This window comes from Elgaria multicarinata, chromosome 22, assembly GCF_023053635.1.
Source record: "Elgaria multicarinata webbii isolate HBS135686 ecotype San Diego chromosome 22, rElgMul1.1.pri, whole genome shotgun sequence".
Classification (NCBI taxonomy): Eukaryota; Metazoa; Chordata; class Lepidosauria; order Squamata; family Anguidae; genus Elgaria; species Elgaria multicarinata.
The window spans coordinates 2,261,155-2,285,174 of record NC_086192.1 but is presented as its reverse complement, the minus strand read 5'-3'; the positions used below and the strand labels follow the sequence as shown (position 1 = coordinate 2,285,174).

General features: G+C 52.0%; 1 protein-coding gene across 1 annotated transcript; it reads left to right on the top strand.

Annotated features, from left to right (window-relative positions):
- Positions 1-1,905: 1,905 nt before the first annotated feature.
- Positions 1,906-23,181, top strand: BLMH (bleomycin hydrolase). Its single transcript, XM_063146585.1, has 12 exons — positions 1,906-1,973; positions 4,373-4,570; positions 5,145-5,254; positions 6,307-6,448; positions 8,443-8,531; positions 9,526-9,618; positions 11,561-11,716; positions 13,032-13,190; positions 13,290-13,357; positions 14,174-14,291; positions 15,586-15,655; positions 22,184-23,181. Exons 1-12 carry the CDS (start codon positions 1,961-1,963, stop codon positions 22,333-22,335), a joined length of 1,368 nt encoding a protein of 455 aa, XP_063002655.1. The 5' UTR covers positions 1,906-1,960; the 3' UTR covers positions 22,336-23,181.
- The last annotated feature ends 839 nt before the right edge of the window (positions 23,182-24,020 follow it).

Below are 24,020 nucleotides of genomic sequence, written 5' to 3'. Positions count from 1 at the left end.
CTCCCTCTCCGCTTATTTTGCACACTTCTATCGTGTTTCCCCTTTCCTCATCTTATTTCTAAGCTAAACAGTCCCAGACGTCGTCACTTTTCCACACAGGGGAGTTCCTCCAGCCCCCTTGAAACGAAGCAAACTGCATTTATTTTCAAAGAATGGCTTCTCTTAGCAGGAGACAAGCGATGCACAGAATCAGCTTAGACTTTCCATCCATGGCTCCAGAGAATAAGCAGAGAACTTGGATGGTGTTGACTGGAATGTCTGCCGCATAACTGCATAGAATTTCCAGCTAATTGTCATCCAAATTAACAACATGAATATTTAACGGAAGATCGGCGGCTCCAATATGGGAGTTGCTTGTACGCTAGGCCTCTGGAAGCGCATCTAAATTAAATGTAATTGAAACGGAGGTTCTCTTCCTGGTCATTATGTTGGGAGTTGTAGGAATTTGTGGGTTTCATTTTTGTGAACCGCCCAGAGAGCTTCAGCTATTGGGCGGTAGAGAAATGTAATAGATAAATTGTTATTTTAAATGCAGGGAGGGGAGGGTGAAGTAAATAGGGAAGTAAATATTTAGGAGCTTCATTCAGATTTTTTTTTTAAAGTAGGTGTGACATAGTTATTGCAGGGCATCCAGTGGGTTGTGACAATTTTTACTTTGAGCTATCAGCCTGTAACACTACTTTGGGAACTGCCTTGTTCCTATAGCAGATTTAAAAAAAAATACTTCTAAACAAAGTGTGCAGAAGGATTAGTAAAGGAAAATCTTTCTGATCCATTTTTTATTTTTAATTAGAACCTCAAATTATATTGTGCATAGAATGACATTAAAACATGTCTTGATATTTAACAGAGCTTTGCCAAAGGTTTTGTTGTTGTTGTTGAGATCTTTGTAGCTTTAAAAAAAGAGATCTCATTTTAAAAGGTATATCCATACCTTTTTTTGGTGTAGAAATTACCTCATAGCTATGGGATATCTACTGTCCCATAAATTAGGACTCACAGTCTCAAGGTGCAAAAAGAAAGAAAAAAGAAGACTTTATCCTATGCATGTTTAGGGGGGAAATGGTCCTACAATTCCCAGCATGCTCCAGCCACCATGGCTGGCTGGGGATTCTGGGAGTTGTAGGACTCCCCCCCCCCACAAACATGCATAGGATTGCACCTTTAATTATCTCATTGTTATTAAACATTGGTAAAAGGTTATACATAAATCTTTCAGACTTAATAAGATCAATTTTGAATTATATTTTTGAGAAGATAACGCAGTACTCAAAATTTGCCAATTAAACTTAAATCTATATTAAAAAATTCTATATCAAGCTTGTTGATGTGTATCCTTTATGCAACATTTTTGGTCCATTGATAAGTGAAAACTTCCAAGTACAGTTTTGACCTGGGTTAATACAGCTTCAAGCTTGTTCATGACTGAATAACGTTTTGGCCCAAGCGACGCAAGCTTTAAATCAGCATGTTCTCTTTGGATACCGTCCAGGTCATCTTGGCCATTGTTTTCATGCCAGTTACCCAGAATTCATAGTGAACTTGCTTCTGTCTCTGTGCTGTCTTTTCTTTAATACAATTATTACTTTTTACAGGGTGGGGGGCGGGTTACTATATACTACTATGTGAGCTTCGGCTATGGGGTGGTATATAAATGTAGTAAAATAAAGTGTGTGTGTGTTTTAAAAATGGAGAAGGCACTCTGCACATGCTCAGAAACACACACGCGGAGGACCCTGACGGCAGTTCTACACGGAGAGGAGCGAGGAGGGGGACGGCTCCTTTAAAAAGAGCCAAGCGCGCGTGCGTGCGTCTGTGTCTGTGTGTGGCGCAAGTTTGTCCCTCCCCGGCCGCCGTCGCACGGGCCGGCTTCCTGCTTCCGAGGCTTTATAAGAGCCGCTTCCGGCGCCGGCGCCCGGCTCCTTCTGTGGCTCGCGCTGCTGCGTCCGAAAGACCCGCCATGAACGCCCCAGGTGAGCGCGCGCGCCAGGGGAGGGGTGCGTTGCCACGGCGACGGGGGAGGCGGCTACTGCGGCTACTGCGGCCTACAGGGCGCCCGGGCGCGGTGTTGCCATGGAGACGGGCCGTTCCCCTCCTTTGTGGGGGGACGGGGTGGGGGTGCTCAGGATCCCCGCACCTATTTTCCAGCTACGGGTCTCCGTCCCCACCCCGCCCAGGCTTAATAGAGGCATCGCGATGGTCAAGAGCCCCAAGGTTGTGTTTCTGAGCATGTGCAGAGTGCCTTTCCCTTCTCTGCAGGTTTCCAGAAGTGGGGGAGGTGTCCTGTCCGCGTTGAAACAAAGCCTTGGATGGCGGGGGTGGTATACTACAAATCCCAGCATCCCCCCGGGCGTAGCAGATGCGTAATGATGGTTAAGAGCCCCAAGTGTGTTTCTGAGCCTGTGCAGAGTGCCTTTCCCTCAGTACGGATTTCCAGGGTGGGGAAAGGTTTAAGAGAAGGTTTTGACAGCTAGGTCTAATGCTTTATATTTGTTTATAACAGCACAGCCCTCCCCACCACCTGGGTCCCTGCCACATGGGTTGGAACACAATTCCCAACTGTGCTGGGAGTTGTAGTCCAACCCATCAGGTTTGGGACACTGGGAAGGCTATAACAACACATCACACTTTTCCCTGACCGTGCCTAAAAGCAAGGTGTGCCAATGAAATCGTTCGAACTGCCCCCTCCTGCAACAGATGAAAACCGTGCAACAGAGACGGAAAGAAATAAAACACAAGATTATTAATTTTTTAAGTCAAGTGGATTTTGTAGGCTGCCGCCGCCGCCGCCCTTGTGCTCTTTTGTGCTGCTGCTGCTTTTTCAAAAAGTCTTTTAAAGATGGTTAGTTTTGCTGGTAATCGTGTTTTCATTTTATTTTATTAAACCACCCCAAAGTCCTGGCTGGGGAATGCTGGGAGTTGTAGGACTTTTTTCTGTCTAAACATGCAAAGGATTGCAGTTTTAGTGCCTGTTTAAAACAGGCTATGTGGGGGCCAGGCACACCTTTCTGGCGAGGCCATTCTAGAATCTAGGCACTACAAAGGAACACAAAGCTTCCATTTTTTAAAACTGACCTGCAAAACTGCTAAAATTACTGTGAAAATACATGGTTAAGCAGTTGCAACACCGACAAGAAAATTTAATAAATCAAAAGAAACCATAAAATGGAGTAGTGCCATTTTATCGTCCATTATAAGTCAGCAAAAAAACCTGAACAGGGCCCTGTGGATGTGTTTGACTACAACTCCCAGTATCCCCAGCAAGCATGGTCAGCTGAGTATGCTAGGAGTTGTAATCCAACAGATCTGGAGGGCACCAAGTTGAGAAAGACCTTATTTGTCCACTGATGAACCACACCGTTCATCAGTGGACCACACTGATCAAACCACACTGTTTTTATCGGTAACCCGTCTTGAGTCTGTGGTGTTAAATGAAAGGTGCAGAAGAAACATTAGTAAAATTAAATTAAAAGGGGCAGGTTTGCATCTCTTTGTCACCGGGAAAACTGGGAGTGATTGTTTTCTAAGTTTTATGAACATTTCGGCAAATGGCTTTATTTAAAGGTCTACTGTGGACCTTTGGATTTAAAGGTGGACTGTGATTACTTCTGTTTAGGTGAGGCATTTAAAGTAGGCATATCTTTGCCATGAAGCAAAGGCCTGGTGTGTGTAATTATAGGGGTGGATTTGGAAGTTGGGAACAGCTTGCGCCATCCTAAAAGTGTAGGAGAAGATTTGTTAATAAGGTGGAAGGATCCACATAAAATTAGAATACATTTTGCAAGACGTTGCTTTGCTGTATACAATGAAGGCTAGGAATATTTAAGTTTCCCATTTTTAAAGTATGTGTAATACTGATGTCTCTCTGATTTCCAGGAGAGGAAATATTTATAGCGAAAAGACGGTGGAGAGGGAATAATTGCCTTGAGGCCACGTAATCTCAGAACTGGTTTTGAGAGTGCTAGTTTTTGATGAATGCTCGATTTCGTTGGTTGAATTATTTTTGTTAGTGTCGTCTACACCCAGAAAGTAGATCTCCAGGGGTGAAAACAATAAAAGCACAAAAATTAAAACAGCAGCCGAATTAAAAAATTGAATATAGCCAGTTGAGCTGACTAACCTCATACATTAAAAGCACATGGAAATGAAAGGGGGGCGGAAGCTTCCACAAGTGGAACAACAAGAGTGCCTCTGAGAAGGCGCGGAGGGTGTTTCCCTCACTCCGAGCAGCACCTTGACTCACAAGTCATCTAGAATTAGCTGGGGTTGCTTCCAGCTGGGTACAGCATTGCCATCCGCAGCCCAGATCTTCACTCCAACATTTCAGAGACGTCCCTGAATCACGTCTGTTTTTCCTCCTTTTGTTTTCCAGGGTTAAGCCTGAAAAAAACGGCTACTTTTGCCAAAATCCTGAAAGCTGAGCCCCGGTACCTGTTGGCCCAGAATGTCGCCACCTGCATAGACCTGCTAGAAGTGTGCCTTGAGCGGGGCGTGGTACAGGACACACTCCAGGTGTTCCAACATGCGGTACCTACCGAAGGCAAGCCCGTCACCAATCAGAAGAACTCAGGTAATGGGAATTTCCCCGGGACGGCAGGCTCCTGGGGACGCTTCTCCCCAACTGCCACAAAACCATTTTTAGCCATGGCAGCACAAGCAATCTTCCTGTGTGGTGCTTAATTGCGGCGTTTGCAAGGTGGGACGTTTTCCAGCTAGCCATCGCCCATGAACGGTTGTTGTCCTTCCTGGCTTTTGGTTCTAGACCCCTCTGAGGATGCTTGCATATATACCGAAAAGAACCTGGAAAATCTTAAAAACCCTTATGAGAATCTCAGGCTTGTGAAAAGCTGGTCGCCTCTGCTGACTGAGAATCTCATCCACGTGACTAGAAACAGAGAGAGAATTGGGCAAGGGAAACAGGGCGTCAATATGCTGCAAATGGCCAACCTCCGTCTATGTGGGGGTTGTCAGTTCACCTTTCTGGGCTTGTTTGCAAAACTGTGGTAGCTCCATCAAAGGAACAGGGAGGGAGCCGAGGGAGAAGGGCTTTGATGTCCTTTCCCTTGTCTTCATTATTATTCTGGAAACAGTACACAACCCCTTGCGTTTAAATGTTTTGCGATGCCCGTCTCCTGACCCCATAGGACGCTGCTGGATTTTTTCCTGCCTGAACGTGATGCGCCTTCCGTTCATGAAGAAGTTCAACGTCGAGGACTTTGAGTTCAGCCAGGCGTACCTCTTCTTCTGGGACAAGGTACACAAGAGTTTGGAGAAAGCCCCTTTCTCTTCCGCCCCTGGGTGCTTTCAAAGAATCATAGAATAGCAGAGTTGGAAGGGGCCTTTAAGACCATCAAGTCCCACCCCCTGCTCAATGCAGGAATCCACCGTAAAACATCCCTGATAGATGGCCGTCCAGCTGCATTTTGAAGGCCTCTAGAGTGGGAGAGCCCACCACCTCCCTTGGTAATCGGTTCCACTGTCGTACCACTCTAACAGTCAGGAAGTTTTTCCTGCTGTCCAGCCAGAATCTGGCTTCCTGTCACTTGAGCCCATTAGTCTGTATTTTGCACTCTGGGAGGATCAAGAAGAGATCCTGACCCTCCTCTGTGTGACAACTTTTCAAGTATTTGAAGAGTGCTGCCATGTCTCCCCTTTTGAAAGGGAACAGCTGGCTTCCATCTCTAAGCAGAGGTGCAATTTAGGCTTGTGCCAGCGAGAGGCAGAAGGGCACCTCAGCTAAGCCACGGACCAGGGAGGTGCGAATTCCGTTAAATCCCCCTCGACTGCGTTTCATGCCTAGCAGGGCGCCTTTCATTCCGTCGTCTGTTCGTTGACAGGATTGGGTTGGGTTTTTTACCAGAACTTAGTTCTGCTTGCACTGGTGCAAAAGCGAAAAGCCCGTTCCGCAAGCCTGTGGAATCCACGCTGCTCGGAATCCCGTGGTGGAATCCACAGGTTGGGTTCATGGAAACCCCGAATTGTTTGACTCTGCCGCAGGGTTCTCCCACATCGCTGCCAAGGGCCGCCCCGTCTGTTTTTACGGCGGCTGCTCCAAGCGTAGTCTGGCCGTGGTAATTATAAAGGCGGAGTAAAGGACCAAGGGCTGAAGACGCTCTTGGGGGCCACATTCCGGTGTTGGCGGTGCCAGGGGCAAAAGTGGGCGGGGCTAGAAGGCCCAAACTCCCTGCATGTCTTAGTTCACAGCTCTCGCTGCCGATAGCTGAGCCTCGTTCCGCCTTTTAGAACGGTTTTGGGGCAGGGGTGGAGACCCACTCTCTGACTTGCTTCCCGCCCGCTCCCTCCCAGGTTGAGCGCTGCTACTACTTCCTGCACGCGTTTGTGGAAACGGCCCAGAAGAAAGAGCCCGTGGAAGGGAGGCTGGTGCAGTTCCTGCTCTCCAACCCCTGCAACGATGGCGGGCAGTGGGACATGCTGGTCAACCTCATCGGTAAGGAAAACGGAGGCCAAGAAAGCTTGGAGTTGCCTTCTCCAACCTGGGACCCTCCAGAGGAGTTGGACAACGGCTCCCAGCATCCCCCAGCCAGCTCTGCTGTCTGGGGGATGCTGGAAACTGTTGCCCAACTGTCCCAGATTGGAAAAGGCTGCCTTGGTGTATATTTCGAGGGAAGCAGCCCTAGGAGAATCCGCATCTTAAGGCGTAAGCGAAGACAGAGAAACTGAGTTGTTCCGTCTCGCTTGGGACCGTCTACGCCCTCTCCGTATCTTTTGGACAATACCTCTCATCAGCCTCAGCCAGCCTGGCCAACAGTCAGGGCCACGGGGACTGTTGTCCTCCAAAGCGTTTGCAGACGGCCGCTCTACCATGGGAGGCGGCAGCCTTGCTGGATTTCTGGCCAGGCCTACCCGGAAATGCTGGGGATTGAACCCGTGGCTTTCTGCAAAGCCAAGCACAGGGCTGTCCCACCCCTTCCTGAAATCGGCCTCCCTTCACGAAGCTCTCTTGCTTTCTGATGTTTCACACGGGGGTCCTATTTTGGGGGGTTTCCTGGTTGAGCCGCGGCCACCCTTCTCTCCGGGAAAGAGATCTGTCAGCAGCATTGCTCATTCACGTAATTGATTTGGGATTTGCTTGAAGGCAGTTGTCTCACCATCAGTTGAGGTTCAAGGCGTTGCTCAGGAACGGCCAAACCTCCCGGCTTGAAACGGTCGTAGAAAACAAAGCTAAAGCTGCCTTCAGGCGCCGGTTGTTAATCCTGCTGACACCTCGGTTGCCCAAGGCTGTGGCTCAGAAATCTCTCGGAGAGCGAGAGCCCTTTCTGGCTGAGATCCCTGCAGGATCTTCAGCCTTTTTAAAATGTACAACGTTTGCTCATGGATCTGCTTTATATAGACCCTGTTCAGATGACACGCGTTTTGAGCTAAACGCTGGGCCTCCTCAGATAACGCACTAAACCATGGATAGGCTGTGAGGCCTTTTGCAGCAAATGGCTCCTGAGTGTATTTAAACCATGGTTATGTAGCCACTATGGTTAGGGACGGTCCCCGTATGGTTCACACAATATGCTCGAAACGCTTAACCGCTGTGGCTTAGCATTTCGTCTGAACAGGGTCATTATGGCTTAGCACATCATGTGAACCATGACTTAGCGTGTCGTGTGAATCATTCCTAACTATGGTGGCTACATACCCATGGTGTAAACAGTCTCCCTTGCTGCAAAAGGGTTAGCGGCCTAACCGTGGCTTAGCGTGTGGTCTGAAGAGGCCCATAAAGTCAGGCTGTTTGTCCTGTTAGGCCAAAATTGTCTACTCTGGGGCCGCAGAGCCTCTTTCAGTACGAAGGCCGGATTCCATTTCAGAGAAGCGCTGCCGGGGGGGGGGGGGTGTCCAGTTGTGGGCGGGGCCAAAGACAAAATGGCCGGAACCAAAACCAAGAAATGCCAGTATATTTTTGCTTGAGGCTCTCTCCTGCCAGTAATGAATTAGGAGAGGTTTTTCAACCTTTTAGAATTGGGGAAATAATGCGCAAAAGCCAGAAACCACCAAATGATTGGCATATGGGGAAAGGGGTGGGGCCAGGGGAAGGGGGTGGGGCTTTCTGGGAAACCCCGGAATGCCTCATTTGACCCCTGGGCCTGTGGTTGTCGACGCCTTGCTGTTTTGATTGGCAGTGGCACTCTAGCCGTTCCCGCCCCCCTGCAGCCTGACCCTTTTAACTAGAGGTAGCAGGATTTGAACCTGGGTCCTTCCGCATGAGTTGCAGGGGCTCAGCCCGGCTGCCCTGTGCCCAGGACAAAGGCAGAGGGAGTCACGGGCCACAGCAGCATAAGAAATGGTTTCGGCGGCCTAGAGAACTCGGTGCTTCCCTTGCTCAGCGTTCAGCCGGCGGCTCCTGCCGCAACGGCTCGGGGCATGTGGAGGTGCGGAACGGCCTCTCCTGCGGCCGCTGGATCTGGTGGGTCATCAGAGCTTGTCCCCTTCTAGAAAAGTACGGCGTGGTGCCCAAGAAGCTGTTCCCGGAATCGCACACCACCGAGGCCTCCAGGCGGATGAACGACATTCTGAGCCACAAGGTAACGGAGGGGGAGGCGCGGAAGCCGCCGGCTCCGCTCACTGGGGTCTCGCAAGGGGGCGTTTGCTCCGCTCGCCAGGTTGCCAGCTTGGCTTCCGCTCGAGGTAGCTGGCCCCGGGCAGAGTTTGGGGTGCCTGCTTGCCCGCAAGCACTGAGACATGTCCTGCGGCTTGTGGGACTCCTTGCGATTTCATGCTGACGCTTGGGAAGCGCCCACCACCCTGCCCCACACAACAGCGTAGCCGGCGGACGCGTGAGGGGATCCCCCGTTCTGGGCCTTGGGAGACCTGGGCGGGTCACTCTTCCACGCATTGCCCGTTCGGAAGCTGCCTCCGCAGGGAGAAATCCGTGGGCCGCGGGCAATCTTTCCAACCGGTTCAAAAGCAGGAGCCAGTGTGGCGTAGCGGTTGGAGGGCTGGGACTTGGGAGATTCGGGTTCGAATTCCCGCTCGGCCGTGACGCTCACTGGGTGACTTTGGGCCAGTCGCTGACTCTAGCCGGGTTGTCGAGAGAATCAGATGGAGAGGAGGAGGGCCATTTCTGTATTTATGACATTTCTATTCCGCCAAAGAGCCAAACTCGCCGTGGGTTCCTTGCAAGAGGGGGGAAAGGGCGGCTTATTTGCAAACTGCCCAGAGAGCTTTGGCTAATGGACAGTCCAGAACTGTAATACATGAAAATGTAATATTCAATGCGTGCATTGAAGTGTTCTAGTTGTTACCATTATCACCAGCGTTAGTGTTTTTAACCTTGCTCGTCAGCTGAAATGACTCCCAGAGTAGCTCGCGCAACAATCAGTAAAACGAGGCAGCCCCTGCTTGCAGGCTGCCAATCTAAAAGACGCGACACGAAAGGAAGAAGGGATGTGCGGGGAAGAGGGGGGAAAGCAGGTGCCCGTTCTTAAAGTGAAATTACGCCTCTCGCTGGCCCACAGCAAGGATTGGCGTTCAGTCGCTCCAGGACTCTTTTAAAATGCCTTTGCCTTTTTCAAACAGATGCGAGAGTATTGCCTCCGTCTAAGGAACATGGTGGAGACTGGGTGCAACAAAGATGAGCTCCATGAGGCAGTGGACACCATGACAGAGGAGGTGAGGCTGCCCTTGGCGGGTGCGGAATGGAGGCGTGGGTTCCACCCACCCACCCACCCTGCTGTTTCGGACCAGTGTCCCGGTTCTTTGCTCGCATGGCTTGGTGGTTTCCCGCTTTTGATGCCGCGTGGGGCTGTTGGTGGAGAATACAGGCTCACCCTTGAGAGCCACGGCAAAAGGCCGTAACCTGGGCGTCGCTTCCGGCTGCGTACGGCGTTCCCGGCTTGAGGCTACTCCTTTTGAATCGGAGTTCCACCCTGGCCCGAAGCGCATGCGTGGCCAAGCTTAACACGCCGGCCGCGTGATTATTCTGGGGGTCAGGATTCAAGTATCCGTTCCTCAGTTTTACTTCTCTGCTGTCAAAAGTGTCCCTGAGCACAGCACAGACTAATAAACTCTGCTCCGAAAGGACGGTGTCCTCTTGTATGAACCTGCCTGTAATTTATGACGATCATTAGAGGCTCCGTTATTCTTATGATGTTGTTGTTATTCATTTTTAAAAAATTAGACTCGACTATCCAGGCCGGCCCCTCCTTCTTTTATATGTTCATAAAACCTGCCTGTAAATAAATACAATTGTGGCCAAGTTATAACCCAATCAGAATCAACCCTGTTGTGCTTAATGCAGCTAAATTTGTGATGAAAGCCTCCCCACTCAGGCGAGCCTAAGAGGCCAATCTTTCTCAAAGGGGGGGAAAAGACTCGAGACCGCGTACAACAGAAGTGAAACACACCAAGTTTAAAACAGCCACAACCGTTATTATCCATTAAGATGCAGCCACCCCATATATCCCACCATCTAGGGGGCAGGTCCTTAAGGTGGGGTGTTTAGGTAGCAGCACCCTGATAATGGACGTCCCCCTACTTCACGGAAACGGATTTGGCTCCCCCTTTATTAGGTTTTAGCCGGGTTCTTTTCCCCTGCTTGGCTTTTCACGCTGTTTAATGTCGGTTTATCTTCTTCTCGTTGAACGCCGCTCCTTCCTTTTACTGCGCTCAAAGTTTGCTCTGCTCCTTTGATGATTGTTTTTATGACGCCGTAACGTTTATATGTTTTTGTTGTACACTGTCCCGGGCGCCTTGCAGGCAGGGTCTGCGATTTCTGAATTCTTCAAATAAGTCAATAAACAGTGACTTATTTGAAGAAAACGTCCTGATCTGCCTCTGCAGAGTTCCGTTGCAAAGGCATCTCATTGGCTGCAGTTCTTGCCGTTTGGAGGGGAAACCGGCACCGCCAAGTGCCGTATTTTCCGCCCTGTGTGCACACGGTCCCATTTGGGCGGGCGGATTTTTCTTTCTTTCTTGTAGCTGAATGCTGCCAAGCAGGGTCCCAGAGCAATAGCAAAGGAAGCGTTTCAGGCTGTCGCCATCCTTACACAAGTGACATTGGCTCTCGTCAGGTGTTCGGAAATCTCTGCTGGCCAAACTGTGCACACACGGCATTTCTGCACTAGGGGGCAGCAAAGGACAGGGCAAATTCTTTCTCCCCGTTCTTCGGCTGCTCCGCCTGGCCGTTCTCTAATTTCATTCCACAGCCTGCCCCAACCAGGTGCCCTTGGGTTGGACTACAGTCCCCACTGTCCTCAGCCAGCACGGCCATTGGCAGGTCTTGTAGGCCAATCCATCTGGAGAATGCCAAGTTAGGAAAGGCTGTTTTATCCAGTATCTGTACGAAAAACCCGGGAGCTGGATTAACTTCTCCTTTGCCCTCCCTGTTCAGTTTTCCTTTCGCCCCGTCCCTTGTCTGGGACGCCATTCTTTCTGACTATAAGCCAGCTGGAGGGCTTGGGCAGCATTGCAGTGTAAATGCAGCAGTGAAGTGAATTTAAGGCAGCGGGCTTCTTCCAGGAGCCATCGGGATCAGCTTCTCCAAAGGGAGCTGGGGGTGGGTGGGGAGGGAGTAGGAGCCTCGCAGCCCACTGTCCCGTTGTTCCGTATCCAGGTGTTCCGTGTCGTCGCCATCTGCTTGGGGACCCCCCCGGACACCTTCTGCTGGGAGTATTACGACAAGGAGAAGAACTACCACAAGATTGGGCCCATCTCGCCGCTGCAGTTTTACCAGGAGCACGTCAAGCCCCTCTTCGACATGGAAAGCAAGGTTGGGGGATGCCATGAGCCAAGGCCGCCTTGGAGCAGTCCTTCGCTCTCTCCCCGGGATCCTTTCAGAGTATTTGGGAGCAGTCAGACCCTCTTCCCCTGGGGAACACCTCACCTGTGGCTTCCGTCTTGTCCTTGTCTCCTAGGGCAGGGCTGGGCGGCGGGTCGATCCCTAGATGTTTGGGACTTGAGCCCCTCCAGAAGTCCCTGTCCGTAAGGCCAAGGGGTCAGGAAGGCTTGGAGTTGAAGGCCGAAACATCTGGAGATCTACTTTCTGCACACCTGAAGTTATAGTATGACGGAAATCCTCCATTCCTTCCGAATGGCATACGGCAGGCCTGCCAGGTTTGCGCTCTCACGCGCGCGTGCGCACACACACACACACACGGCCCCTACAGGGCTGGCCGTTTCGTGATCAAACAGCGAATGCTGGAAACTACCAAAACGGAATCGATCGGGCAGATCGGGCCTGGCACGTACCGCATTCCGAGGGCATTGCGCCCAACGCAGGGCTTCTGCTGAAAACGGTGTCCCGGATCGCTTCCCCCGCCTTGTGCCTGCGGGGTGCTGAGCGTCTCCCTGCCCCGGCTCCACCGCCTCGGCCCAATGCGGTGATCGCGCATTACTCCTCCGTGTTACATGGGAGGACTTGACGCAGGGATGCTTTTTGTAATAAATAAATAAATTTTCTGCTGGCGGCTTTGCGCAGGATGCGTCGTCGGAGGGAAAGCGGCAATGCCAGTTATGGGCAATGTCTCTGCGCCCCAGGAAGGTCGACTCTAAATACTTTCTGTGCCCAGGATGGAGTTAACATGTGGAACTCATTGCTCCAAGGTGTTATCATAGATGGCTTTTAAACAAGGGTTGGATGAACTTGTAGAGGATATGTATAACATGGGTTTTCCCAAACTGGCATCCTCCCAGATGTGTTGGACTACAGCACCCAATGCTGGCTGGGGGCACTGGGTGTTGAATTCCAACACATCTGAATGGCGGCAACTTGAGCAACGCTGGTTTCATGCTTAATGCAGAAGCAGAAACACTCTTTTTGTCTGGGATACGGAGTCAAAACCCTCCGAGGGGTGGAGGTGGCCCTCCCATAGCTCAATGGAACCTCCTTGGGCAGGGGCAGTCTCCCTCCCATTTTGAGACGTTGAGGGCCAACCGGGAATTGCCTACCTCCTGCCACGCTTCTCTCGGGAGCGCCCTAGCGGTGTTTCGCTAGTGGGGCTGGAGGGCGTTTGGCAGTTCCTTCGGGGCGTTCCGAGCCGTGAGTCCTCGCCGTCAGCTGTCCTTTCGGTTGCCGTTCCTTGCAGGTCTGCCTGGTGAACGACCCTCGGCCCCAGAACCAGTACAACCGGCTGTACACGGTGGAGTACCTGAACAACATGGTCGGCGGCCGGAAGACGCTTTACAACAACCAGCCCATTGAGCTCCTGAAGAAACTGGCCGCGGCGTCCATCCGGGACGGAGAGGTCTGGCCCCGCCGCCATCTCGGCTCCCTTTCGCCCCCCGCCCGCTCTCCGCCTTCCGCAGCGGGCCCTGATTGCCGCGCTCTTCCTTTCTCCTCTTAGGCGGTGTGGTTTGGCTGCGACGTCGGGAAACACTTTAACAGCAAGCTGGGCATCAACGACATGAACATGTGAGTGCTGGTGGGGGCGGGGGCGGGGCGGCGCAGGGGCCGTGGCCCTACGTGGCACGCCACTTGGAGAGGCTGGGCTCCATCCGGCTTCGTTTCCTCTCCGGAGCCGTTGGGGCCGCAGAGCTCCCGGTGTCTGATTCAACCAGCGTTTGCCCCCTAGCTTGAAGGTTCCTTGTGAGCACAGTGGCCCCTATTATTATTATTATTATTATTATTTATTTATTTATTTATTTATTTATATAGCACCATCAATGTACATGGTGCTGTACAGAGTAAAACAGTAAATAGCAAGACCCTGCCGCATAGGCTTACAATCTAATAAAATCATAGTAAAACAATAAGGAGGGGAAGAGAATGCAAACAGGTACAGGGAAGGGTAAGCAGGCACAGGGTAGGGAAAAACTAACAGTAGAAAGTAACAGTAGAAGTCTGCACAACATCAAGTTTTAAAAGCTTTAGGAAAAAGAAAAGTTTTTAGCTGAGCTTTAAAAGCTGCGGTTGAACTTGTAGTTCTCAAATGTTCTGGAAGAGCGTTCCAGGCGTAAGGGGCAGCAGACGAAAATGGACGAAGCCGAGCAAGGGAAGTAGAGGCCCTTGGGCAGGCGAGAAACATGGCATCAGAGGAGCGAAGAGCACGAGCGGGGCAATAGTGTGAGATGAGAGAGGAAAGATAGGAAGGAGCTAGACAGTGAAAAGCTTTGTAGGTCAACAGGAGAAGTTTATATTGGATTCTGAAGTGAATTGGAAGCCAATGAAGAGATTGGCTTCCCCTCAGCCCCACGTTTCCTAACGCCTTTTCCGCGGGGCTGTTTGCAGATTTAATCACAAGCTGGTGTTCGGGGTGTCCGTCAAGAACTTGAACAAGGACGAGCGGCTCATCTTTGGCGACTCCCTGATGACCCACGCCATGGTCATTACTGCTTTCACGGAGAAGGTACGTCTCTGGGGGAAATCCTCTGCCTGTAGAGGACGTCACGTGCTCGGGAGCCTCTAATTTGCTTTTGACCAGAACCCCAGGATCCACCAAGCGGAGCTAGGTTCGAAAGGCGCACACACAGAATGACAGAAACTGAGCCCAGGGATTTGTTTTGAGGACCAGGCAAAAAATCCACTCCTGGTTGCCCCAAGCTTTCTTCATTTCAGCTGCATCATTCAGTCACTTGGTCGCTGCTACAGCTGAATAATTGGGAGTTGGAAAGCGTTGCAGATCTACTTGCAAGTCACCCAGGGGTCTCCCAGCGCCACCCGCATTGACCATCTTCCCACGTCTGATAAACAGCAATTGGGCCGTACATACGAACAAGAACCGTTTGTGAAATCACTCCTGAGGGGCCCCCCTTTGCGTTTGCTAGCGATTGATAGCCCAAACATCTGGCGGTTCTTCCTCCTCCGAAATCCAAATAATTAAACAGAGGAAAAGAGGCAAACTTAAAACCTGCCGTGCCTCTGGGACATTTTCATAAACGGGCGACAGATTTACAACTCCCGCTGAAAAGCTTCTGTAGACTCCAGGCGGTATTAAATTGCAGCAGTGCTGATGGATGGTGGGGTTTTTTTAAAAAAAAAATACCTGTTTTGCAAACGCGTCTGGACTACAATTGCAATTTCATTTTTCTCTTCCCCAAAGGGAATGTTTAATCCTTGCAGGCATTTTCAAACTAAGCCCAATGTGGTTTGAGCCTGTTTAACAACTTGTAAAGGAATTGCAGGCCGTCCGGCCGTCGAAGGCTCTGCCCTGCCACCTGCTCCAGCTGCCTGGGTTGGATCCGGGCGCGTCCTTAGCTAAAAGCATGCATGCAAGCTCCAACAGGCCAGAGAATTTCTTCCAGCATTCGGCCGCTGGGGTTTTCATGCCCTCGTGCAAAGTGCTACCTTCATGTTGGTTTTGCAGGTTTTAAACCAAATGGAACGGCAGCCAGGCAGAGCCAGGGTCTATCAAGCCCATATTTCAGGGGGCGTCTTTCTCTACGTTGTGACAAGGGACGTTCCATCGCTGGGGAATCCGGTTCTTTTTGGGGCTCGACGGAATCCCGTGGCGCGTATGGCTCACTTTGCACCTGGAAGCTGCGGGTTGCCCCCCAAACTCAGGGAACGTTCTTGCACATTTGTGTGCATGTGGCGGGGGGGGGGGGGGAGCGAGGCTCTGCAGCTTGAGCGCATTTCTGAGCGCTTGCTTTTTCCGTGGGATCTCGTCTCCGTGACCCGCACGTTCCCTTTTCCCTCCCCAGGAAGAGCAGCAGGGCGTCTTCGAAAAATGGCGCGTGGAGAACTCGTGGGGTGAAGATCGCGGCAATAAAGGTAACGCATCCCAGAGGTTGGCAGAGAGGGCAGGCCTTTCCTTTCGCTTCAGGGTTTTACCCTGAACTTGGGGGCACTTTAAGGGAGCTCCCCTCCCCCCCAGAGCGAAACAAAAGTGGAGAGGCAACATGACCTGAAGGGCAGGAGTCTCGTATCCTTTTCTTATTTTTAAGAGTTTCCCCCTTTCTAAATACTTTTAAAAGCCGGTGAGCTTTTGCCGGCCGCCCCCTGCCCTTCCTTCCCACAATGCCTCTGGGTGGGATGTTTGCACAGGGGTTCCGCTGCTCTTGATTTGTCTCCAAAACTGGCAGCTTTTAACAGTAAATGTGAAGTGAAAAGTAGTTTTAAAAAAGAGGGCACAGGGGAAAAGTAAGAAGCTCCCTCGCTGAAATGGTGAGCCTTTCCCCATTCCCCACGAATCGGGGCTGCTGATATGGTTCACATACACACACACATCCCCATTTCACTAACTGTGACACAGGTGGTTTATTTGGGGGTGTCTGTCTTGGCCAGAGAATCTGGGGATGTTCTGTCCAGGTGCGTCTCCTCTTCAGGCCCAACTCCACAGGTGTAATGCTGCATCGCACATCATTGAGGTATTCTCTGGATCAGGCCCCTTTACTCCAAACGGCATCGGTCCTTCACAAGCTCTCCCCACGATACAGCCTACGCAGTCTCCTAGTCCACTGGGTTCCCCCAACGGGCCAAGTGCAAGCAAACACACTGCACCGAATGTAGCGGTAATAATAAGTCTACCGGCTTAATCCCAGATGCGTGTGGGGCTGGTAGCGGCTGGGCGGCGTTGACACAAAGGTGCACTTGACTCATGCTCAGAGCTACTCCTGCTTAAATGAAGCCAGCCCTTGCCATGTGCCTGCAGGAGCCATGCATTCCGAAGGGCGGGGCGATTGCTGATACGCCCTAGGGAGAAGCTCCTGTTCCTCTTCGGACAGCCAAGAGCTCTTCCGAGGCCTCTCGCCCTGCCTTTGCACATTAAGAAAGGGAGCGCAGGATCCTGGGTCAGAATTTGGGCCGTTTTCCGGTGCTGCTCCCGCCACTCGCCCGGCCTTCCTTCCTCCCTCCCTCCTGTCACCTTCCACCACTTCTGCTTGTCCCAGTTCGGTGTTTCTTCCCACCCCTGGGTTTGTGCTCAGATCAATACAGGATCTGTTTGTCTCTCTCTCTCTCTCTGCACTCTCAGCCAGGACCAGTCACTGACACCGAGCAGGAGTGCGTGTGTGTGCGCGCACGCATGCATGTCGAATTCTCCCCTTTCCCTTTAATTACTCCGGGCTCATAAGGCAGAGATTAGAGCATTCCTAGATGGGGTTTATGGCAGAGAGGGAGAAAAGCGCCCCCCGCGGTCCCATTTGGCCTCGTTCTTTCAGATCCTGATGCAATCTCGTGTTGTGTGGAGAAGTTCATTCGCTGCTTTTTAAAAAACGCTCCTTGGAGGGGAAATGTTTGCTCTCGGTACCTTCCAGAAAGAGGACAGGGGAAAGCTAAGCAGGGCCCCGCTCTCGAGGCTGCTAGCTTGGGAATCAAAACAGGAATATTTTCCCCCTTTCCCGCTCCGTGCCGCCACGACCGGCAAGGCCCTGGAACCCTCTCTGCGTGCCTGAGGTGGTTCTGAAGGGCCAAGGAGCCTGGTTTTACATCCTGTCACTCCCTTTTTCCAAACCTAGAGCACCTGCGATGAGCCAGGGAGTCCCCCTGTAAATTCTCTGCTCTGTTCAGGTCAGCGGCGACTCTGCCGGGGTGGGGGCTCTGTTCTCTGTATCCCCCCACCCCACCCCTCAGTCTCTGATACAGACTGGCCTGCCTTAAGACCACTCTTCTAAGGACGCCTGAAATGTCTTCTCAGGAAGGAGCGGCAGAATCGCTGCCCAGTGCCTTTTGGTCTTTAGCGCCAGGAGCACTCCGTATAAAAACATCCCCAGTCCCGACCTCGATGGACCCTAACCTCATATAAGGAAGTTTCCTGTGTAAAGTACATGAAGTGCTATCAGCGGGTAGGAAAAGTAGGATATAAACAGTTGCTTGATTGCATTTCTTTGTTTAAAGTATTTCAATCCTGCTCTTCAGCCAAAAGGTTTCCCAGAGTGGCTTACCTGGAACCAGTCAAACAAGGCAGTCCCTGTTCGCAAGGCTGACGGTCTAAAAAGACACCACACGCAAGGAAAAAGGGATGAGGAGGGCAGAGGAAAGAAGCATTTTTTCTGGCAGGGTTTGGCCTGCCTTCCATTGCGCTCTCATCTCCTTCTCCGACTAATAAATGGAGCTTGCGTTTTACCAGTCCCGGAGACCGTCCTCTCCTCCTCCTCCCTGCTTCCAGCCACGCATCCTCAGCGTGCCGAGGGTGGGATTCCCCACGCCCTGTTTCAGGCTTCACATTTTACCTAGCAGTGGCAGTTCCTCCCTGCTTCGTCCTCCTGTCTGAGATTGCTTTGGATCTCTGCTCTAAGGGCGTAGATTTAATGTCTGCCCTCCCAGGGTGTTGGAGTACAACCCCCAGCATCCCCCAGCTGGCTGGGGATTGTAGTCCAGCACCTGGGGGCAGGTTGGGGAAGGCGTGCACCCAATATGTCCAAGATGGGCTTCTGTTTCGTATCACGTGGCTTTGCAGAACAGCAGCCAGAGGTGTCCGCAGGGCGGCCTGAATGAGTTGCATCCGGGTGGGGGGGGCTTTCCTTTTCTCCCCCCCTTGCCCCTCCCCAGAAAGAGCCATCTCAAGGTCAGCGCGCCGCTAATTTTAGCTCTCCGTTTACCCAGATACTTTTATGAGCATACTAAAATCCAGAGTCGCTCCAGCAGCTTAAAAAAACCACACCTACCCTTCTCCTTCTCCCCCTTAAAAACATTTTAAAAATCCCACAAAACTCCACCCCTGCTGTTCACCACAAAAGACGAGTGTGTGAACCACTCTGGGCTTTTCAGGGTTTAAAAATAACCAGTCGAAAAGCTCCCAAAGATTATAGGCATTCCTCAGCGTTTACCTTGTCCAGCCGGCTGGCTTGGCAGCCAGGCGTTGATTCTTTGAGCTCCTTAGCGCCGTGCTGTTCGGCATTAAGCTTCGCTCTCGCTCACGGGCTGAGCCTGCTAGTCACGAAGTGGATGTGGAGGTGCTACAGCTTTGTCCCTGGAGGGGTGGAGGGGGTCCTTGGCCCCGCACAGGGCAAGCCGAAACCCTTTCTCCGGTTCCCTTTGCAGGCAGACCGAGCAAAATGCTTTACAGGTGATAAATTTGTCCTGCGAGGTAAGACTACAGCCCAGGCGGGAGGTAGGGGGAGCTGAAGACGTCCACTTCCCCAGCTCCCCCGAAGCCCTGGCTTGGAAAATGCCCCTTCTGCAACGCCAGTGTGCGTCACTCTAGCATTCATCCGGTCCCTGCCCGTTTTGGGCGAGAGGCACAGGATTTGGACTGCTTAAGCCCTTTGTTTTGTTAATCCTTACAAACAACCCTGTGAAGTAGGCCAGGAGCAGGAATACAGTCTTTGGGTTGCAGTTTGGGCTGGGGGACTTGGCTTAAAGAACAGCAGCCCTTTAAAACCCGCCCTAGAAAATCTCCGGTGAGATTTCACTTGAGGGCCAAACACGGCACCAGTTTGTCCGCTGCACCACGCGTGCTTCTGCGGAGGCATGCCAAAGAAATCCCAAACGGATTCAGAGGATTTCAGATGTCTGTGAATTCAGCCCAGCGGATCAACACCATCCGAGTCATGTGAATTCTGCAGAGCTCACGAACCGTTTAAAAAAATAATAATTCTAGAGCTGCACGCAAGCTTAGTTGTATGTTACTGGAAAGTACACCAATTGATACGCCCTTAAAAAAAAAAGTTGTATACACCCCCGATCTTTCTCCAGCCTCCGCTGAAATTCGCAAAACAAAAATACAACATCTTGTGTGCCAACACAATTGCGGTGGAGGGTTTTGTGTACTTTTCCAAAGGTGGAGAAAATCCCATTCCATCTACCTGCAGACGATGGGACATAAACCTCCTGGCAATCCGCGAAACGCGGACGTAACGGATTAAACTCCGTGCATCCCTAGTTTTCAACTCAATATTCTTTGGGGCGAACCTCTACCTGTCGCCCTGAAGGAGTTGCCAGCCGGCCGGGCCTTTGGACGGGGTCTGGGCCCGGCTTGCCTCCTTTTGGTGCCGTGTGCGTGCTCGCCTTTGGGGAGCCAGAACAGCGGCTTGGCAAGACCCCGTGTTCAAGGAAGACTTGAAGAATGAGGATGTTGGGTTTGGCACGCGGGCCTGGCTAGGCATGGAGGGATTGAAATAACACGGTCAGCCCTCCAAGAGACGGCTGATAGAGCGTTGCCTGAAACAACAGAGGCCAGATTGCACGGAGGAGCTGAGTTGGAGGCCAGCGAGGAAACACTTTGCCCTTTGGCGTGGCGTGTGACGTTGACTCCTCTTCTCGGGTTCTCCACCTATTAGCAGCACCGCGACACCCCCCCCCCCCCCGGGCTGAATGGGAGGGCCAAGCGGCAGCCAACCCCTGACTGTCTGACCTGCCTCGCGAGGAGACCGTGCTTTTCCCTTTTCCCTTAGGAGCGCCTCTTTCCATCCCCTTTGCTCCTCAAAGCCTGTTGTTCACGTCCTAGAGGCACGGCTGATAGAAAATCTGCAGGGCGCTTCCTCAGAACGGCCAGGAATTTCCACCCACCTTGGGGTTATCGAGTTGGTCTTTTTGGAAGCTCTTGATTTTGTCCCCCACCCACAAAATTCAAAACACGCGGTGCCGAATGTTCTTCGCGGTGTTTTGTTTTGGATTCCGAAGGCAGAGAAAACAGGAAATTGGTCTGGCCGGAGACCGCCCTGGGATGGGAGTTGGGCTGGGATGCTTTGGCGCTCTCCATCTTCTGTCCCCAACGCGATCGGAGCGGCACCGCGAAAACTGGCCAGTCCGATCGGAGCAAGGAAAAGGGGCCTAAACGCCGCTGCTCAGCCTGAACCCTTGCTACCGCTACGTCCTTCGTGTTTAGAAGGAGGTCACCCTCCCAGTACCGGGAGGGTGGGATGGCTGTGGGGTGGGGGGAGTCATCAAGCAGCAGGGCGGCCGTTCTCTGGCTGGCTCCTTGCTCGGCAATCAGTCGGCTTAATTAAAAACCCTTTAATCGGCCCAAAGAGTTGCCTCAGTGAATCCAGCGTCTGGTTTTCTTGCAAAGATGTTTTCAGCACCAGCGGTTGTAAAAGTGGCAGATGGCGTCGAAGACGCTGAATAAGAATGTTTCCAAATACTAGCTGTACCCGGCGTAACATACGCCGTTGTAGCATATCTTAAAGTTTATTAATTAAATATCATCGCGGGGCCGGGGGCTGCTTGGAGGCCACTGATACAACGCCGTCTGGCAGACCTGAGGGGCAGGGAGGTCGGGGGGGGGGGAGCAGGTGTCCCCCTCTCCCCAGGGTTCCTGTCAGCCTTAGGTGCCCAGATCGCATGAGATTAGGCCGGGGCCTGGGCTCGCAGCAGGCGAGCGGCCGCCCACCCAGCCACCAAGGGCCCCAGCTGTGCCTCGCTCACGCTCTGGACTGTGGTGCTGCCCCCTTCGTGGGGGTGGACCAAAGAGTCAGAAAGGGGGGCAGGATTACCTTGGAAAGCCCAGAGGAGTTGGGCGAGGGGCTTAACCTGTATCAGCTGACGTTACACATTGTTACTGTTGCTTAGCAACCTGTATCAGCTGAAGCCTGTACGGAAACATACCTAAGCGTTTTATATAGATAGATATAAAAAAGGGCCTCCCCAACCCAAGTGCAGATGATACAATTGTGGCGTCCTCACGGGGCGCGTTCTGCCTTCTCCCACACGTAGACCAGAAGCCCTTTCGATGCCACGGCTGGCCACGAGGCGCGCGTCTCATTGGGGGTGAAGGAAGGCTGTTTCTTGCTCCAGGAATACTTTTTTTTGCCTATCTTCAAACGTAAAGGATGGATAACTTGAGAAACCCATATAATTAACTTCTTTTTTTTTTGCAGCCCGACTGGTTGCTCTTCAGAAAGGGAGAGCCGTGCTGGATCGGACCAAGGGTCCATTTTGTCCAGGGTTCTGTTCACACTGTGGCCAACCAGCTGCCTATGGGGAACAATCCATAAGCAGGGCATGAGTGCCACAGCACCCTCCCGCCCATGTTCCCCAGCAGGTGGTGTACAGAGGCCCACTGCCTCTGATACTGGAGGGGAGCGTATAGCCATGGATGGCTTTATCCCCCATGAATGTGCCCAGTTCCCTTTTAAAGCCTCCAAATTGGTGTTCCTCACTCCATCCTGTGGCGGAGAGTTCCGCCGTTGAAGACGTCCTTCCTTTTGCCTGTCCCAAATCTCCCAACCGTCAGCGTTGGGTTCGAGTATCCCAAGGCGTGACCCATTGGGCTTTCAGCCGGATCTCACACAGCCACCCTGACGTGGCTGCGTGGCTCAAGCGTAGTGTCTGTGTCTGTGTGTCCCACCGAGCGGGTTGCTGCAGGGGCCGCCTCCCGTCGCGCCTCCACTAACGGATCTTGCCTGACGTCCCCTCCAGGTTACCTCATCATGACCGATGACTGGTTCTCCGAGTACGTCTACGAAGTCGTGGTAGACAAGAAGCACGTTCCGGAGGACGTCCTGGCGGTGATGCAGCAGGAGCCGGTCGTCCTGCCGGCGTGGGACCCCATGGGGGCTCTGGCCAAGTGAACTGATGGGGAAAGGGAGGGGGGCCTTGCCCTACCTCCTTCTGGTCAGCCTTGAAGCGGGCGGGGCGGGGCGGGGCGGCCCGGGAGGCCGAGAGCCAAAGCCAAGCGGTGCCGGAGCCCCTGTTCCCAGCTTGAGGTGCCAGTCTCTTCACAGGCGTGGGGTGGGGTGGATCTTCCGGGTGGGGAATTGCTCCTCCCTGGATGGGGCTACTCTGCAACTTTGCGTGGGTGTGTGCTTTCCATTGTAGTCTGGCTTCTCTTTCTTTTTTTCTTTTTAAAAAAACCCTTTTAAATCTTTTTATCAACGCACTCATTTTTAACTCTTTCAGCAGTAACCCTTTTGCGCAAACTTTGTGTGGGGGGACGGGGGGACCCTGGGCCGGGGGTGAAATGAACTGCAAGGTCTTTGTCTGGCTGTTTCTATGCTACAAATTGAATTTGGGGCGCTTGCCGGTGGCGTTTTTAAGCGGCTTGGCTCTTCCCTTTACGGAGCCGGGGGAGGGGCGCGGGGGATAACCTTTGGTGTGACGCTGTCCGTTTCTTCTCCATCCACCTGCCTCTCCGTTTGCATCTGAGGAGTGGCCCAGGTGAGCAACGTTTGCCTTGAAACTCTTTGCAGCGGAATCAAAAGTCCATGGGATTTCTTTTCTCCCCTCTTCCTGGAATGAGGCTCCGCTGAACAACCAAGTTTTATTTGCACGCCGAGTCTCCAAATGTCCCCTCCACGAGCAGAATAGGTTTTTTTTCTAAAAGAACAACAAAATACAATACTGCATTTTATTTGAATGCTGTCGACAACGACATGGTGCTATGGAGCGTTTGAATAATAATAAAAAGAACAACCTTCCCGGCTTGAATGGTCTTTTGCACGTCCTCTGGTGAAGTTACCAATGGGTAGTTTGTGGGTGGATTTTCCAGGATGTTGCCAACTGAGAAATGAGGCTGTTTTGTACTTTAACCGTGAAAGGTGCCGGGTTTGATCTCTGGTGGAGAAGATCAGGTGATGCGAATGATCTTTTCCTACTAGGGACCCTCCCAAATCAGGGTGGGTAACATGGACCAAAGCTCTGACCTCACAGAAGTCAGCTTCCTATGGTGTTTAAACCAACCCTCTCTCCAGAATCATGTGGACTAGTGTCATGTCTAACCATACTGCCCCTGTTTTGGGAGAAGGTGTTTCAGGTGATCAATCAGATTCAGAATGAGAAGATGCAGCACCAGACACCAGCCAGCTGTACCAGTGGGGGAGGAAGCTCACACGGGCGATTCCCCAGCTGGGAGTCAGCCCTCTCCAGAGCTTATCTCCTCAAGGCCAAATCCTACACCCTCAGTGGGAAGTGAGCTTTCTTCCAGGGGTGAGTGTCCCGACAAGCTAGCTGAAACCACCGGAAGCTCAAACGCACGGAGCGGAAGGAAGGCGTGAGAAAGTTGGTCTGACTAGGATTGCACCAGAACCTGCCTCTGCACCAGGCTCTCTGAAGTTACAGGTGTTTGGGAAGAAGCTTCCTATTTAGCGGACAATTGTCTTGCTTAGTTTGCATAGTTTTCTTAGGGGGAAGTTTCCAAGAGATTAGACTTTTCAGATAGAAGAGACGCTTGTTGCTTAATAAAAGCTTTGTGGATGACTTAGCAAGCCTCGTCATTTGCCTCCCATCGAAAGCAGGGGTTTTCTGAGAACTCAACAAC